Raw genomic sequence first — 17,239 nt, 5'->3', positions numbered from 1 at the left:
ATCCAGACCAAGGTCTTTGCTGTCATACTGAAGTCCTGGAAGGGCTGGGTGGGGGAAAGCAGAGGTAGGGAAGTGTAGGGTGAGGGTGACTCCTTTCTGGGCACAGCTCTGAGGTGGCTGAAGTGAAATTCCCATGCCCAATGCCTGTTGTGCAGCAGCTGGTGGTGGGACTGTGCTGGCTTGGGGAGTGCTGGGGAAGCAGCCAGCTGGAGTGTCCATGTGGGAAGCAGCAAGCAGCAGGGGAGGATTGAGGCATCATGTTGCATCATCTCCCAGCTCTGGGCCCTCCTTGGAGCTTTCCTCGTTCTCAAGTGTGGAGAACAGCTCATGGGGCACAAAGGAGGGTTAGTAAGACAGGGACATCCTCTCATGAGCAGAGGAGCTAGCTCAGTAGGAGACCCTGCCCTGTGGCCAGAGACCTTTGCACACAGAGATAAATAGTGGAGTAAAAATGCCACGGAGTGATGAAGCTGATTATCTCTCTGGCTAACAACTGCAGCAAGAGAAGGCCATGACTTGTGGTTCCCCCCTGACCCAGTCACAGGAGTTGCTGTTTCAGTTATGTGAGTGCTGCAGAGTTAACCCTTTGCTTCTCTTCCAGTATTGTGTCTGCATAGACGACTGTTCCTCCAGCAACTGCATGTGTGGCCAGCTCAGCATGCGCTGCTGGTACGACAAGGTGAGCTCACACAGCCTCCTCTGGGCTCACACCAGCTTTGGGAGCTGAACTTTGCCTAATTCAGGGTTTATAATGTACCTTTCAAACAGTTCCTTGCCCAATTCAAGGTCAGGTTGGAACAACCTGGTCCAGTGGAAGGTGTCCCTGCTCTTCAGGGGGTGGAATGAGGTGAGCTTTAATGTCCCTTCCAACCCAAAGCATTCCATGATTCTATGATTCTAACTCCTTTCTTGAGTTCAAATGCCTGAAGTTGTAGTCTCAGCCCCAAGATGTATGTGGCAATACAAAATGTGTGCTCAGGGCACTTTTTCTTGTGTTATTTGTGTTACTGTCATGCCAACTGAGCCATTAATTGCACCCATGTGATAGGGAGCATTTAATAATCCATGCATGAAATCAGCTTCCATTTCAGAGCAGCATGGAAAGTGCTGTAATATGTAAACAAAGGCAGTAGAGAGTGGGGTTTTTTTGCCTGTTTTTATTTATTGTGACCCTTCTGGATGAAGGCAAAGTAAAGATGTTTTCACTGGCACATTGCCAGAAGCTGAGTTTGTTTTGGGTAAATGTGCCTCAACCCTCCAGGGAGATTTTGAGGTTAATATTTGGGCAGGTGCTGTTGAGATCAGAAGTTCTGTGAATCTCTGCAGGTTTCTCCCAGGGGGAATGTTGGCATCTTTCTTTGCTTTGTAGCCATTTTATTTACATGTTAATAGGTGATTACATCTTTCAAGCCTTAAAAGCCAAATTTGTTAAACATGATGAAGTGCATCTATCACTTCCTTAATCCTAGATGTTAGTAAGTAATCCTTAATGCTAGTAAAGAATTGAATTTTTTGGGAGTGTTATTTGGGGGAGGTGATGTGGTTCAGATGATTTGGATGTATTGGCCTTGGATTTTGGAAGTGTAGGCTTTATTCCAGAGACAGACTAAGCAGCCACTTCTCCCTCCAGCAGTGTGAAATGATAACGATGACGATGCTGCACAGTGTTTTCTGCACAGCACTGTGAGATGCGTTTTTGGTGGTGCATAGGGTGATGCCAGGCAGCAAAAATCTAGACAGACTCTTGCTGTCTATTAGCTGTGGGTGACAGTGGTGACTGTGCTGCTGTCAGGGTGGAGCAAAGCACCACAGGAGCTGAGGTCTGTCGCTGCTTCTGGGGGAGGTTGGGGCACAACTCCACCTTGGGGTTCTCTGGCCTGTTTTTACACTTGGGAGAATTTCTGCCTGTGGTTTGGAGCAGTCACAGGAACAGATAGTTAAGCCAGTCTTGGCTGTCTCTCTCTTTCAGGATGGTCGACTCCTGCCTGAGTTCAACATGGCTGAGCCACCCTTGATCTTCGAGTGCAACCACGCGTGCTCGTGCTGGAGAACCTGCAGGAACAGGGTGGTGCAGAATGGGCTCAGGTGAGAAGGAGGATCCAAGCTCAGCTTATCTTGGCAAGACCAACACCAAACTCTTGAGCTTTCTGCTTCTCCAGTCTCAGCTCACCCATAAACCCACAAACCCAAGGACTTGCCAAGATGAGACAGAAGCTGGGGCAGGTGCTACCACACAAGTAGCTGTGTGCTGCTGGTGGGAATGAAGCAGCAGTGGGTTGATGAGCTCAGTTAATATCTCATTTAATGTTTGCACCCTGCCTGTGTCACCATCAGGTGGGAACTGACCATAAAACACAGAAGTGGCTTGTGGGTGTGCAGCCTAGGTGTGACATCTGAGGTGGAAGTCTGTGAGGAACATGAGAGCAGCAGAACTGCAGAGCCTTAATTTAGAAGATCTTTTAAGTTAGCAGTCTAGAATAGAAATACAGGCAAATGTGACTGAAAATTTCCAAGTTATTGGCATGACTCCCCTAAACTGGATACCTGAATACCTGTTGACCTCAGTTCTGCATGTTAGGCCATTGGGATTTGGTGCCTGGCTAAATATGTCAGTGTTTTGGACCTCTGCTCTGGCTAAGTTTGCCATTGCAGTAATTTCAAAGGAATCCCACTGGGAAAAAAAAGACTTCTGCAAATGTTTTGTAGTGCTGACACAACTTTTTTTTGCAAGCTTTGTAGTTTCAATGACATTTTGCAATGTTAAAAATAAGTAAAGAAAAAACTCAATGTGTTTCCACAGAACTTTACCTCTCTCTGGTTTTCCCTGCCAAGCTCCTGAGCTCTGGTGCCTCTGTGGGTGTTTACTTAGGAGCTGCACAGCTAGAGCTGTTGCTTTTGCATTTTTGCCTTGCTGAAGTGTTTTGCTGAAGGATGGGAAGGGCTGGAAAGCTCATCCATGAGCTGGAGGGAGCAGCACTGCCGGGGAGCTGGCGGTAGGGCAGGTGCTGGGCAGAGCTGTGCCTGCATTCCCTGGGGAGGCAGCAAGGAAGGCTCCTGCCTTTGGGCTGCAGCTGCCACATGGGTGCTGCTGCTCCATTTTCAGTGCTTCCTTTATCAGATTTGCTCCAAATTAGCTCTGCCTGGCAGCGCACACGTATCCATCTGGCAGGCTGGCCCAGCTCAGCTGGCAGGCTGAGGTCGGAGCTGTGGTCCTGCTGCTGCTGGGGTCAGCCCCAGCCTGAACCTGAGCTGGGCTCTGCTCTGCTGTGCTGGGTGAAGCAAAACATGGGAGAGCTTCCCCAAGCTCAAACCCCAGTGTTATACCCAGTTTCTCTGAGAGAGTTTCTCTGGGAACCTCAGAGCAACCTGCCAGGAGCTGAAGGGGCTCCAGGGAGCTGCAGAGGGACTCTGTGTTAGGAACTGCAGGGACAGGACATGGAGTAGTGGGGATGAATTGGAAGAGGAGAAATTTAGATTAGACTTTAGGAGGAAGTTTTTCCCAGTGAGGGTGGTGAGACACTGTCCCAGGTTGTCCAGGGAGGCTGTGGCTGCCCCAACCCTGGCAGTGTTCACAGCCAGGTTGGCTAAAGGCTTTGAGCAACCTGCTCTGGTGGGAGGTGTCCCTGCCCAGGGCAGGGGGTTGGGGCTGGATGATCTCTAAGCTCCATTCCAACCTCTTAACACACTATGCTACCATGATCACTCTCCTGAGGTCATGGTTTGCCCTGGTGGAGGCTCCAAGAGCTGTGAGGAAACAGGAGAAAATGCAGAGCCCTTGGATTGAGCTGGCAGTGCAGGAGGGAATGGGTGGGGGGAAGAGAAGGACTGGAAAAAGCAACAGGGTGAAGTTAAGGTGAGCATCAGATTTCACTTTATTCCGATAACAGCGTTGCTGAGAGTGGGGTTTGGTTCCCTCAGGGATAGAGAAGCCTTCCCTAGCCCTGGAGACCATTCATCCTGCACTTAACTCAAGTTCTGGCTGTGCAGGAGGCAGAATGACTTACAGGATTGTTTCTCTGCCTATAAACTCCATCAGTAAAATTCCACAGAGCAGCTATTACACCAAGAAGTTTCAAGTTGCAGCGTTTCTTCCTTGTCTTTCAGCCAGGCAGCTGGATATGATGGAATTGCTAAATGCACTGGCCTCAGCAGAGGGCAAAGGGGTCAGAGCACTTAGCTCAAGGTGTTCTTAAGTCCCCAGAAGCTCCCTGCCTTCCCCCTCAGCCCTCCCTGCAGAGCTATGCTGCCTTCAGTCCCCTCCCACCTTCCCTGCCTTCCCCTGGGTGCAGGAGGTGTGTGTGGAAGGGGAAAGAAATGCTGGTGGTGGGATATGACATCCTACATGTAAAATCAGCAGCAGCATAACCACACAGAGCATCAAACGCTGTCACCTCTTCCCCTGGCCCTAAGTGTGCACCTTGCAGAGTGCACCTGGGCAGGGAGAAGGAGCTGGACAGTGCCTGTCCCTTGTCCCCAGGCAGTTTCCATCCCAGGAGCTGCCCACAGCTCGGAGTGGGAGTGGAGCATCCCCAGAGCGATGCCAGTGTGGGGAATGGGAAGTGAATATTAAACCCGTGTGTGAGTGTGAGGTGCTGAAGGGTGCTGGCTTTTTCCTTGATGAAAATTGCTGGTCTTGCTGAGTGGCTCCCTTCCCTCTTTTGCAGGACTCGATTGCAGCTCTATCGGACACAAAAGATGGGCTGGGGAGTGCGAACGATGCAGGACATTCCACTGGGAACCTTTGTGTGCGAGTAAGTGCTTCAGCTTTCATTAGCAAAGCCATCACTTCCCAATCCCATCACTTCCCGAGGGCAGGGATGCTTTGCTCCTCTTTAAGGAGAGGTTTTCACGAAGATCACATTGGCATGGAGCCGAGCTGCTGCACTCAGTCAGAGGGTTCCTAGCTCCACTTCCTGCTCTGTCTGTCCTTATCCTCATGGCATGGAGCTTTCTCCACACCTCTCTGTCTCTCTGGGAATCAGTGCTCAGCTCTTAACCCTCTGGAGCACAAGCAAGGGGGGAAAAATGCATTTGGGTTGTGCTGCAGATGTGCTCAATTCATGTCACTGTGGATATGGGACACTGCAGGCCAAGGCATGGAACTGTTGGAGCAAGTCCAGAGGAGGCCACAAAGCTGATCAGAGCACTACAGCACCTTCCCTACAAGGACAGGCTGAGAGAGTTGGGGCTGTTCAGCCTGGGGAAGAGAAGGTTGTGTGGAGACCTCAGAGCAACCTGCCAGGAGCTGAAGGGGCTCCAGGGAAGCTGCAGAGGGACTCTTGGGTAGGAACTGCAGGGACAGGACAAGGAAGAATGGGGATAAACTGAAAGAGGGAAATTTAGATTAGATATCAAGAAGAAGTTTTCCCTGTGAGGGTGGTGAGACACTGTCCCAGGTTGCCCAGGGAAGCTGTGGCTGCCCCAACCCTGGCAGTGTTCACAGCCAGGTTGGCTAAAGCCTTGAGCAACCTGCTCTGGGGTTGGATGATCTCTGAGGTCCATTCCAACCCTTTAGCATTCTATGATTCTAAGTTAGTTTGGAACAACTCTTAATGTGTGATCTTTTTCTGTTTCAATCCTGACTTCTCCAGAGGTTTTCCAGTGTCACAGCTCTGGCTTTAGTCTGATTCAGCAAAACAGTGAAGCACTTGGTGTTAAGCACATGTTTTGGCCCTGACTCAATAAAGTACTTAGGAATAAAAATGTTCAGCTTTGTGTCAAGTGAAAAACTTGCCATCAGACCCCATGGGTTTAGGCTTTCAAGTGGTATATGTACATTATTAAACAAATATTAAGTATTTTCTTCATTGCAATACCACAGTGAGTTAAGACCTTCTGAATAAGGTTGGATGTGTGCCCATCATGGAAATAGGTGCTGAGGGGGTTTTAGAACTGGTTATTGATGTTTTATGGAGTTGGGGTGGGAGATTGAGGAAGATTATTGCAGTATTTAAAGGAGAAAATAAAGGACAAGATAAATGTCCAGTGAATTGGCCAAGTGTTTCTTCTGTGTTAGAAGCTGCCAGATGCTAATATGTTTTTTTAGAGAAAGCCAAAACCTGCTGTTTGTGGGGAGTGTCTCAGGTCTGTCTTCAGGCAGAGCTTTCTGTGAGTACCACAGGTCCCAGTTTCCTGGGTCAGTGCCCAGAGACAAGCCAGAGCCTGTGAGTAAACTGCTCCCTAAGCAAAAAGGCACTGCCTTTACCAAATCCTGCTGGAATGCTAAGACACAAGAGGAGCAGGCAGTGAACAGGCAGCACAGGGTGTGATGAACACAGGCATTGTAGGGCACATGGGAGCTGATGGGTGCAGATACCACAGCCTAGCTCTCCCCTCCACCCTTGCCAGGAGCTGCTGACACTGTTTCAGCGCTAGGCGCTATCTTCATTATCTAAATGAGCTGCATACTAAATAGCTGAGCGAATTAATGTCTTGCCCATGCACAATCCTGGTTGTGCTTGTTTCCATCATTCACATATGTACCTGCTCACTCACTAGCTATTTACACACCAACTCCCAGGCCTGGAGCCAGCTGCATGGGTGTCCTTCCTCTGATTCTTCATGATCAACCTGTAGACTTGGTTTCCTCTTCTCCTTTTCTCTGGCAAAGCAGCTCCAGTGCCAGTGGTGCTCAGGGCTGCCTGCACACATCAGCTCCCAGGAGTGGCTCTTTTGGAAGAGCATTTTGTGTTAAACATCTGGATTGGAGCCCTGAGTAGTCACTTTGTACAGTGGTTATCACTCTCCTTTGAAAGGATAATTGTATTGGTGTAAGGATGACTTTTATTTCATAATCTTTCATGTATGCCTGCATGGGAGGCAGTTCTGGATAGTTCTCACAATGCTTTTAGGGTTGGTCCTGACTGTTTCTGTGTGTAAATGCCTTCCTTACTCACATGCTGCTTTTTAGCCTGCTCCATACTTCAGATACCTTTGAACTTTTCTCTGTGACCACTCCAGAAATGGTTTCCCTTTCCTGTTGCAGACTGTGCCTCTGGCAACCCACAGCAGGGAGCAGTTTGGCAGCTGGGAGTGAGGTTGTACCAGCCCCTATCCCTCCTGCTGTCATGTCCAGGGTTCCCCAGGTCTCAGAAGCTCCAGACCCATCAGACCCCAACCAACGTGGGTTTAGGGAAGGCAGGTCCTGCCTGACCAACCTGATCTCCTTCTATGATAGAGATAAGGGAAAGGCTGTGGATGTGTCTGCCTAGACTTCAGGAAAGTGTTTGATACCATCTCCCACAGCATCCTCCTGGAGAAACTGGGCTGTGTTGAATCTGCTCTGCTCACCCATGGTTGTCAGGTGGTGGAACTGCTCGTTCTGGAAGTGGCACAGCTGGTTCTGGCTTTTGTTGGAGAGGCTGGGAATTAGTGGGATGCAGAAAGCAGAGGTTTGTGAGGATCTGGTCTGTTCTTTTTGGTGCACATCCATGATGCTTTAGGAAGATCCCATCTGCATCATGCCAGGTATTGTAGCCAGACCTTCAGCCAAAAAAGCCAGATGTCTTATCTCCCACATTCCATGGAAAACACTGGAGCCTGTGCTAGGGACTTCTTGTTGCTCTTGATTTTTGCATGGAGTGTGCTCTGATCATAGCATCATTAAGGTTGAAAAAGACCTCTAAGATCATCAAATCCAACCTGATTTAGCAGTGAAGGCCATGGAACATCTTGCTGGGAAGAAAGACATTGGATTGACCACAGCAGTTCTTAAATGAAGGGGCTGATGCTCCTGTTCTTTTTTGGGTGCCTCTTGCACAACCTTCCATAACTTCGGACCTGAAAACCAGGGAACCATTTGTATCTCTAAGCAGTCTTGGAAAGGAAGTGAGTTACAGGAATAGCCTTTAAAGGAGCATCAAACCAGCAGTTTGTAATCAGATTGTGGTGTTTTGTTTAGTGGAGTTGTAAACCTGCAGTGCCTGTCCCTGAGCAAAGCCTCTCCATGCAGCATTATTCAGCTGTTCTTGGCTGCTGGGCCATGCCACAGCAATTTCTCTCCCTCTCTGGCCATGGTTTTAGGTCACCAAGGAGCCTGTGATTTCCAGTAATGCTGCAGCCTTACGGGAGTGCTTCATAAATAAGGAGCTGCAGCCAGGGCACACAGGAGCCTCCCGTGCTGCCAGGGCAGCTTGGCCACGGCACTCACATTTGGGAGCTGCAGCCAAATCCTCACCAGGTTCATGTTTCATGGCTCTCCTCTTCCCCAGCCCTGGAGTTAAATGCTGCCTTGAGCCACAGGGGGAATGGAGGCAATTGGTTAACACTTGGAAACTGCCTTGGAGCTGCAGAGGAATGTGAGTGCAGCTGCTGGTCAGGGAAGTCTTTGCTGATGCTGTGAAGAGTATTTATTCATATTGTGAATCCTTTGTTTATAGTTAGTGTTGCACTGCAGGCTGAATGACTTACATCCCAAAATCATAGGAACACAGAGTGGTTTGGGTTGGAAGGACCTTTAAATCCCATCTTTAGTTCCACCCCCTGCCATGGGCAGGGACACCTTCTGCTAGGCCTGGTTGTGCCAAGCCCCATCCAACCTGGCCTGGAACACTTGAAAACCTGCTGTGCTGTTGCTTCTTTCTTATATCCTCCCTCAGTGCCTCCCCTCTGTGTCTCTGACTCGCTGGAGAAGAGGAGGCTGAGGGGAGACCTCACAGAAGGAAGTGAAGGGGCAGCACCAACCTCTTCTCTCTGGCAGCTAGTGACAGGACCTGAGGGAATGGTCTGAAGCTGTGTCAGGGGAGGGGTAGGCTGGGTATTAGGAAAAGGTTCTTCCCCCAGAGGTGTTTGGGCACTGAACAGCTCCCCAGGGCAGTGGGCACAGCCCCAAGGCTGACAGAGCTCCAGGAGTGTTTGGCCAATGCTCTCAGGCACAGGGTGCAGTGTTGGACAGGAGCTGGACTGAGGATCCCTGTGGATCCCTTAACTCTGATTATTCTGTGACTATGAGCAGTTGAGGGCAAGAAATGTTGAACCTTAACAGTCCAAAACTGTTTTAAGATGGAGATGGGGAGACAGATGCAGGAACACCAGTGCAGCAGGGACTTCTGCAAAGAAGGGGTTTGCATCAAACGCAGCACCAATTTGGATGTGAAATGTGGAGTGTGTATTTAGTCCTTCTCAGCAAACCCAGAGCAAGCAGCACCTGCTTCATGCTTTTTGAAGGATCTGCTTGTTCCTGCCTTGCACCTGGTTTTACACCAAGGTGGTTGTCACTGGGATCACAGCTCAGATTTTTTTTGGTTCAAGAAGGATTGAGAAAGAGGCCCAGATCCTTCCAGTGATCCTGCCAGGTTAGCTGAGATCTAAGACTTTTAAACCAAAACCTTTTCAGGTGTGTAGCCTATGTACTGGGTCAAAATACTCTGGAAACTACAGGCAGGGCTGCCACAAACACCTTGCTCTGGGATGTGAACAGCACAAGCACTGCAGTGGTGTGTGGCAGAGCCAGGGCTTGAGTCTGACCAGGAACTTCAGGAGAATTGGATTAATGTCTTGCTCTTGGCCAACAAAGAGATTTGCAGAAGGAAACATAGTCCTCAGGAAAATGCCTGTTCTGTTGGATGTAAGACTCCATTTCAATATCAAAAGTGTTGCCCTGAAAGGACAGCTTGGAGCCAGTTTTAGCTGCCGTAAGCTGGCAGAGCTCTGTTTGTCTGGGTGGCTCAGAGCTGACCAGCACTAAGGGTGGGCTGTATCCCTTTCCTTCCCTCGTCCCAGAAAGCTGTTTAAACAGCTTGTGATTGCATGAGCATCTTATTTCTGCCTCTGCTGTTTGTCCTCAGGTACGTTGGGGAGCTGATATCCGACTCCGAGGCAGATGTCCGTGAAGAGGACTCTTACCTCTTCGACCTTGACAACAAGGTACTGTATCCAGAGGTGTCCAACGAGACAAACCCAAGGTCTTGCCCCTCCAAAGGAGCCAAGAGAATATTTACCTCCATCTTGATGTACAGCATGATCTGAGAGGCTGCAGAGAGCACACTCACAGAGTTTTAGTTGAAATATAGTCGAGGTAAGACTCAGAGCTGGTTAAAAGGGCAGCAGGGCCCAGCAGCACTGGGCACCATGGCACGTGCTGCCCACCCCACTCTGTGTGGTCACACACACTTGTCAAACTCCTTGGAGCATCCTGAGGTGAGTGGTTCAGTGTTTGGGACTCAGGTGTGTGTGTGCAGGTGTGTAGATTGGCAGCTCTGTAAGTTCTTCACTGAAAGATGAGCTGGAAGACTGAAAAATGAACTATTAGAAAATGGTTCTTCCCCCAGAGGGTGTTTGGGCACTGAACAGCTCCCCAGGGCAGTGGTCACAGCCCCAAGGCTGACAGAGCTCCAGGAGTGTTTGGTCAATGCTCTCAGGCACAGGGTGGGTTGTTAGGGTGTCCTGGGCAGGGCAGGGATTGGACTGGTGATCCTTGTGGGTCCCTTCCAACTCCATATTCTCCGAAAAAATCCCCAGCAAACCCTGTTCTCTTGTAAAAGGCTCCATCAGATACTCTGGCAGGGGCTTGAGGCTGGTTCTGCTGGTTGTTCCCCTGCACGGCTCTGAGGGCTCTCAGAGCAGAAATCTCACTTTAAAAAGTGCAATCTAAAACTTTTATGCAAGGCTCCAACTTCAGACTCCCCTTGAGAAAGGAGGAGAAGGGTGAGCTGGGGACTCAGAGGAGTGGGGTGGTTTCCAAGGAAGGCTGTAAAACACTCTCAGTCTTGTTTCTGTCATCAGCTTGTGACAAAGCAGCTTTGCTTTGGTTTTTTTTCCCTTTTATTTTTTAAAGCAAGACACAATCAGCAGCTGAACGGAGACTAGCAATGGGTCTGGTAGTTGCTCTGAAAACAGTGGGGTCAGACTGTAGTTAAGAAGTTGGAAAGCAGCAGGGACTTCAACCTGGTTTGTGAATTTATGAGCAAGAGCCCACCTAGGCCTTGCCTTGCCTTGCCTGTAGCTTAGCCCTGGCTGTCTGCCTTGAGGGAGAACCTCTGTGCTGGCTCTTGGGGAGCCTTCAGGGAAGCAAGGAGGGAGACCTAGGTGGAGCATCAGTAGAAAACCAGGCACCAAGTCACTGAGGGATGGTTAGAATGTGCCCATCAGGCTGGGCAGAGGAGCCAGCAGGGTCCTGTGACCTCCAGAGTGATAGAAGATCACTAAGGATGTGAACCCCAACCCTGGAGGGGCCTTGGGGTCCTGGAATGGCCTGAATGGGCTTGTGCTGTCCTGAAACAGAGTGATTGGGTTGTCCTCTCTATTGTCCTTGTTCCTTGAGTTGTCCCTCATGGCCATGTGCAAGATGGATTGTTCTGTGTGCAGGTCACTGCCTGTGGTAGTGGGTGATGTCCTCTCCCACTATGGCATTTCCATGGATGAATTTGAGGGAGTGATGGGAACTATTTATGAAATCAGAGCTGGTCACACTGTGTGTGGTACAGCAGCACGTGGGGTGATGCCTGTTCAGGTGTTGGGATGTTTTCCCTGGGCCCTGCAGCCACTGTGGTGTGACCTGGCACAGCTCAGCCATTAACGATTGGGAGGTGTGTGCCCAAAAGGGGCTCTGAGCACCACTAATGGATCTTTTTGCTTTTGGCCTCTTTGCAACTGAAATTAGCTGCTGTAATTAAAGTCTCTGCTTTGCACAGTCATTCTCTGCTGGAATAAAAAAAGCCCTGAGGGGGGTTCTTTTATTTTCAAAGAAAACAAAGTATTACTGTTCTCTGGGCTCTGCAAAGGGAATTTCTGTGTTCTCACTTTCACTCTTATCTGCAAAAACCTGTGTTTTCTCCAGGCTCTGGCTTTGTGTTTCCTAGTTGTCATGTTCAATTAGAGGACAGAACAGATGCCTGTTCCCCTATCCAGTAGCTGTTACCCAGCATCAATCCCACTCTGACAAACTGGTGCTTGGGCAGGGCAGGGCTGGGAGAACTGGTGTGCCAGGCAGTGTCATGAGTGTTTGAACTGGTCTTTGGGCTTGTGGGGGCACAGTGCTGTGCTGAAAAGTCTCTTTTCAGGGTTTTATTGCATGTAAAAGTGTGTTTGGGTGTGTTTTCAGTCCTTTTAAACCCACAGCGAGTGTCCTGCCCTGGCTGTTCTGAGTGAAGCCCTCCAGAGGAACAGTTAATAGTTTGATGATTTGTTTTATTTACACAAGTAGCAGTGATGATCCCAAACCTCCTGTAATGCCAGGTGCCATTTCTCCTGCAGGATGGAGAGGTGTACTGCATAGATGCCCGTTTCTATGGCAACATCAGCCGCTTTATCAACCACCTCTGCGAGCCAAACCTCATCCCAGTGCGAGTCTTCATGTCACATCAGGACCTTCGCTTCCCCAGGATTGCCTTCTTCAGCACGAGGCATATAGAAGCTGGAGAAGAAATTGGGTGGGTGCAGCCCCTGGGCTGGGGGAGGACACAGTGCAGAGGGGTGAAAGCTCTGCTGCTCCCAAACTGGTTCATTCCATCCTTTTACTCCATGGCCTGTGTCCCCACGGTCCCTCAGGGATCCTACAGGTGCTCTCCATCCCCTGAAGCTTTGCAAACCTCCAGGCTCAACATGCTCTGGCCATGTGCACTCATAGCCATGAAAGCCACTTGTGCCCTGGACTCATCCCCACAGGGTGGGGGATTCTGCCCCTCTGCTCTGCTCAGGTGAGACCTCACCTGCAGTGCTGCCTCCAGCTCTGGGGCCCAGCACAGCAAGTACATGGAGCTGCTGGAGCAAGTCCAGAGGAGGCCACAGAGATGCTCTGAGGGCTGGAACACCTGTGCTCTGGAGCCAGGCTGGGAGAGCTGGGGGTGTTCAGTCTGGAGAAGAGAAAGCTTCGGGGAGACTTTAGAGCACCTTCCAGTGCCTCAAGGGGCTCCAAGAGAGCTGCAGAGGGACTTGGGACAAGGGAGGACCAAGAGGGAATGGCTTCAAACTGACTGAGGGCAGGGCAGGGTTAGGTTAGATTAGATTAGATTAGATTGGATTGGATTAGATAGAAGTAAGAAATCTTTTACAATGAGGGTGCTGAGACACTGGCACAGGTTGCCCAGAGAAGCTGTGGCTGCTCCATCCCTGGGAGTGTTCCAGGCCAGGTTGGACAGGTTGGACTGACCTGATCTAGTGGAAGGTGTCCCTGCCCATGGCAGGGGGTGGAATGAGATGGGCTTTAAGGTCCTTCCAATCTAAACCAGCATGTGATTCTCTGAGGCTGTGGCAGCTCTGAGCATTGCTGTCCCTGATGCTCCACTCTTAACATCCCTTTTGCTCCTGCTGCTGCTGTGAAGTGACCCTGTCTGTGTCCCTCTCTTGCAGCTTTGACTATGGAGACAGGTTCTGGGACATCAAAGGCAAATACTTCAGCTGTCAGTGTGGTTCACCCAAGTGCAAACACTCGAGCTCGGCGCTGGCCCAGCGGCAGGCGAGCACCTCGGCCCAGGACACGCAGGAGAACGGGCTCCCCGACACCAGCTCTGCCACGGCAGCAGGCCCCTTTTGAGGCTCTGCTCCCCAGAGACTGACTTCTTTTAACCCTATAGATTCACATACTGTCTGAATTTCCATTAAAGAGGAAAAAAAAAAAAAAGAGGAAAAAAAAAAACCCCGAAAAAAAACCCACTCAAGGAAAGCCAAGAAGAGTTCGTGACGCTTAGGGCTGTGCCACCGACTGTTACTTTGAGGAATAGGTCCAAGCAAATCCTGTCTCTGTGATGATGTTCTCCTCTCTCCCTGGGCCTGGAAAGCTGCTGGTTAGCCCAGCTGTGTGTGGAGGGGTGGCTGTTGCCAGTTTTGTTCCATGCAGGCTGCCCTGGCCTCCAGCTCTTAAGTCAGTGTTGTCAGAGCCAAGGGAGAGCTCCTGTCCTCCGAGCGCTGGTCCCCGAACGGATCTCTCACGCCAAGTCATCTCCAGTTCACTTGGGATAAACTTTGACTACTTGATGGGACTTTGTTCCTAGCAGCCAGAGGGGAGTGGGGAGGGAGCAGGAGGTGCTGGCTCTGGGCTTGCTTGGCACAGCCCCAGGGCAGGTTCTGCTGGTTGGTTTTTGTTGCTTTGTTTGGTTTTTTCGGTTGGTTGTGGTTTTTTTGTTTTTTTTTTTACTGGTGAATTCCTCCCCCATCTCACAGGACCTTGTGGTGGAGCCTTTCCCCAGGAGCAACAGGGCTTTTCTAACCCTCCTTCTTTCCAAGCTTTTGGCTTCTGTCTCATCTGATGAGGAGAAACCCACAGTCCTTCCCATCCCTGTGCTCCCTCCTGGCCTTTTCTCCCTGACAAACCAGCTCTCACCCACGTTACTGGCTCAGTGTTGGGCTCCTCCTTGAAGGATTTTCCTGTCCCATTAGTGCTTTCAGAGAGGAGAAGGTTGAAGAGGATTTTACAAGACACTAATCCCTTAAGAAAATCGAGATTTATTCCTTGATTTTAAAGCTAAAGTGACTGATACCTACATCATAGAGAACCTTGGCTGGCTGGGGTGGACAGCAGACAGGATGTGTCACGGTGAGAAGATCCCAGATGCCACCAGCTCGTCTCTTCCCATCACTTTGCTCAACCCTGGGCACCTTCAATTGATTTTTAAGCCACATGCTATGAGCTTTCAATGAACTGATTTATTTTTTACCATTATTGAGACATTGGGGACAAAGCATTAAAACCTAAAAAAGGAAGAAAAAAAAAAAAAAGGACATAAAAACCCCCAAAAAAAAAAAAAAAAAAAAACCCCACCAAAAAACCACACAAAACTACAACAAAAAAAGAGAAACCACAAAACAAAAACGGTGCTGATTCTGGTGTGATTTTTTGCTCACCACGTGAATATAAACTTATCAATTGTATAAAAAGAACAAAGTGATTTTAGTATAAAAAAAATGCAGGAAAAAAAACTTTTTTTAAATTGTTAGTATTGTAGTGTGAATAAATTTGCCATCACCTTTTGTGTGGTGGCTGGGCAGGTCATTATCTTAATTTGTCTTTTTTTTTTGGCATATATCTTTAAATACTGTAATTAGTGCAGTAACAAGTTTGTTTGTTTTTTTTTTTTTTTGTTCATCTCTTCTAGAACATTCATAATGCCATCATGGTTATTATTATTATTATTTTTTTTTCTGTTAATGTTTTGGACAGTTTTAAAGGAGCAGCCTTTTGGCTCTGATCATTTTCTTGTTCTGTTTTCAATGAAATCAATAAAAAAAGGAAAAAAAAAGTGCTTTAAAAGGAGTTGGGCTCTTTTTTTTTTTGGCTGCTGGGGATGGAGCAGGATGGGGCTGAGCTGCTCAGCTGTGGGATTGAAAATTAAGGCAAAATTAAGGCAAAAAAACCACTCCTGCCAAGAAAAAGAACCTATTTGCTTTTAATTCTGGAGGGTTTGGGGTTAGTTTTTACATTTATAATGTCATAATAATGAAGATTTATAAGTCCTTTGGCTGCTGGGGGCAGGTGGGGGTGGAGCAGAATGAGACTGAGCAAAAATCCCAATCCTGCAAACAAAAATGCCTGATTTATTTTTTATTCTGGGGGTTTGGGGTTTTAAAATTTATAATTTGATAATAATCACTTACAATCCCTTTGGCTGCTTGGGGCAGGTTGGGATGGAAAATGAAGGAGGCAAAAAAACCCCCAGTCCATCTAACAAAAATACCCAATTTGCTTTGAATTCTGGGGGATTTGGAGTTGGTTTTTATATTTATAATGTAATAATAATCATGATTTATAATCCTTTTGGCTGCTGGGGCAGGTGAGGATGGAGCAGGATGGGGCTGAGCTACTCAGCTGTGGGACTGGCAAGAAAAGGGGCAAAAACCCCACGGGGCAGGTGGGGGTGGAGCAGAATGAGACTGAGCAAAAATCCCAATCCTGCAAACAAAAATGCCTGATTTATTTTTTATTCTGGGGGTTTGGGGTTTTAAAATTTATAATTTGATAATAATCACTTACAATCCCTTTGGCTGCTTGGGGCAGGTTGGGATGGAAAATGAAGGAGGCAAAAAAACCCCCAGTCCATCTAACAAAAATACCCAATTTGCTTTGAATTCTGGGGGATTTGGAGTTGGTTTTTATATTTATAATGTAATAATAATCATGATTTATAATCCTTTTGGCTGCTGGGGCAGGTGAGGATGGAGCAGGATGGGGCTGAGCTGCTCAGCTGTGGGACTGGCAATGAAAAGGGGCAAAAAACCTCACTCCTGCCAAGAAAAATACCCAATTTGCTTTTCATTCTGGGGGGAGGGGTTGGGTTGGGTTGTATTTTAAATTTCTAATTGAATCATAATGTTGATCTATAATCCTTTGGGGTGACAGTCTGGGAGCTGCTGGGTGGGCAGTGCTGGCACCCTGTGCCATGCTGAGCTCATCCCAAGCTCTGGGGGCTCTGAGCTGCCTCCCCAGCCCCTGCCAGGGGGAAACTCAACACAGAGACCCCAAAACCTCATGGAAGGAGGTGAAGAGCAGAATCTACTCATGAGCAAACCCTGGGGATATTTCCCACCCTGGGAGGAGGTGATGAGGAGAACCCACAGGGCTCTGGGGGTTTGGCACTGGGTGCTGCTGGTTGGGGTTAAACCACAGCCCTGGGGCAGTGCTGGGGTTTGGGGGTGCTGTGGGGAGAAGGTCCCAGGGGTCCTCCAGGTCCCCCCAGACCCCCAGGTGTGGGTGTGAGGCCGTGACTAAGCAGAGCCAGCTGTGCCCTCACCCTCCACAGCGTCAGGGAAAGGAGCAACTCTGAGTCACTGCCAGTCAATAGCTCATAAAAATATTCATAAAGGGTAGGAAAAGCCAGGCCTGATGCCAGCTGGGAGCAGGGAGGGCTCTGGCTGTGGGCTCCCAGCCTTCCCACCTCTCACCCAGCTGGCAGAGCCCTGCTGATGCCCTCATCCCCAGGCAGGCAGCCTAAGGGCAGGTGGTCAATAAAACGTGGTGTAGGTTGGGTTTGTTTGATGAGAAACACTGGAATTTGCTGCTGGAATTGCAAAAGGTGCCTTCAGGAACAGCCAGAGCTGCCAGGGACATCAGGAGCCTTGGAAGCACCAACCTGGCCTTGTGCAAGGAGATGGGTTAACTACAGGCTAATGATAACAGTACAGGTCAATATTGCATAATTAAATATTGTAATGAGAATCATGTGCTTTAATTGAAGGGGAGAAGTGGAAAACCCCCAGAGAAATCTGATCTCTGAGCACAGCTTCCCTGTTTTGCTGGGAAACACATTTTGGGTGGCACAAGGTCCTGGGCACAGTGAGGATCAGCAGGTGGAACAGCCCCAGGTAACCC

General features: G+C 49.1%; 1 protein-coding gene across 1 annotated transcript in view; it reads left to right on the top strand.

The window, feature by feature from the left end:
- LOC103807342 (histone-lysine N-methyltransferase EHMT1-like) overlaps window positions 1-13,546 on the top strand; it is a gene marked incomplete at its 5' end in the record, with an annotated part of 32,445 nt that extends 18,899 nt beyond the window's left edge. The window contains 6 exons of the mRNA XM_009080069.1: window positions 602-679; window positions 1,970-2,085; window positions 4,665-4,751; window positions 9,786-9,864; window positions 12,193-12,368; window positions 13,288-13,546. Coding sequence (XP_009078317.1) covers window positions 602-679; window positions 1,970-2,085; window positions 4,665-4,751; window positions 9,786-9,864; window positions 12,193-12,368; window positions 13,288-13,471 — 720 coding nt within the window. The remainder of the gene's footprint in view (window positions 1-601; window positions 680-1,969; window positions 2,086-4,664; window positions 4,752-9,785; window positions 9,865-12,192; window positions 12,369-13,287) is intronic.
- Window positions 13,547-17,239: the final 3,693 nt, after the last annotated feature.

Source organism: Acanthisitta chloris, unplaced genomic scaffold, assembly GCF_000695815.1.
Source record: "Acanthisitta chloris isolate BGI_N310 unplaced genomic scaffold, ASM69581v1 scaffold5068, whole genome shotgun sequence".
Classification (NCBI taxonomy): Eukaryota; Metazoa; Chordata; class Aves; order Passeriformes; family Acanthisittidae; genus Acanthisitta; species Acanthisitta chloris.
This window is presented reverse-complemented; position numbering and strand designations above follow the sequence as displayed.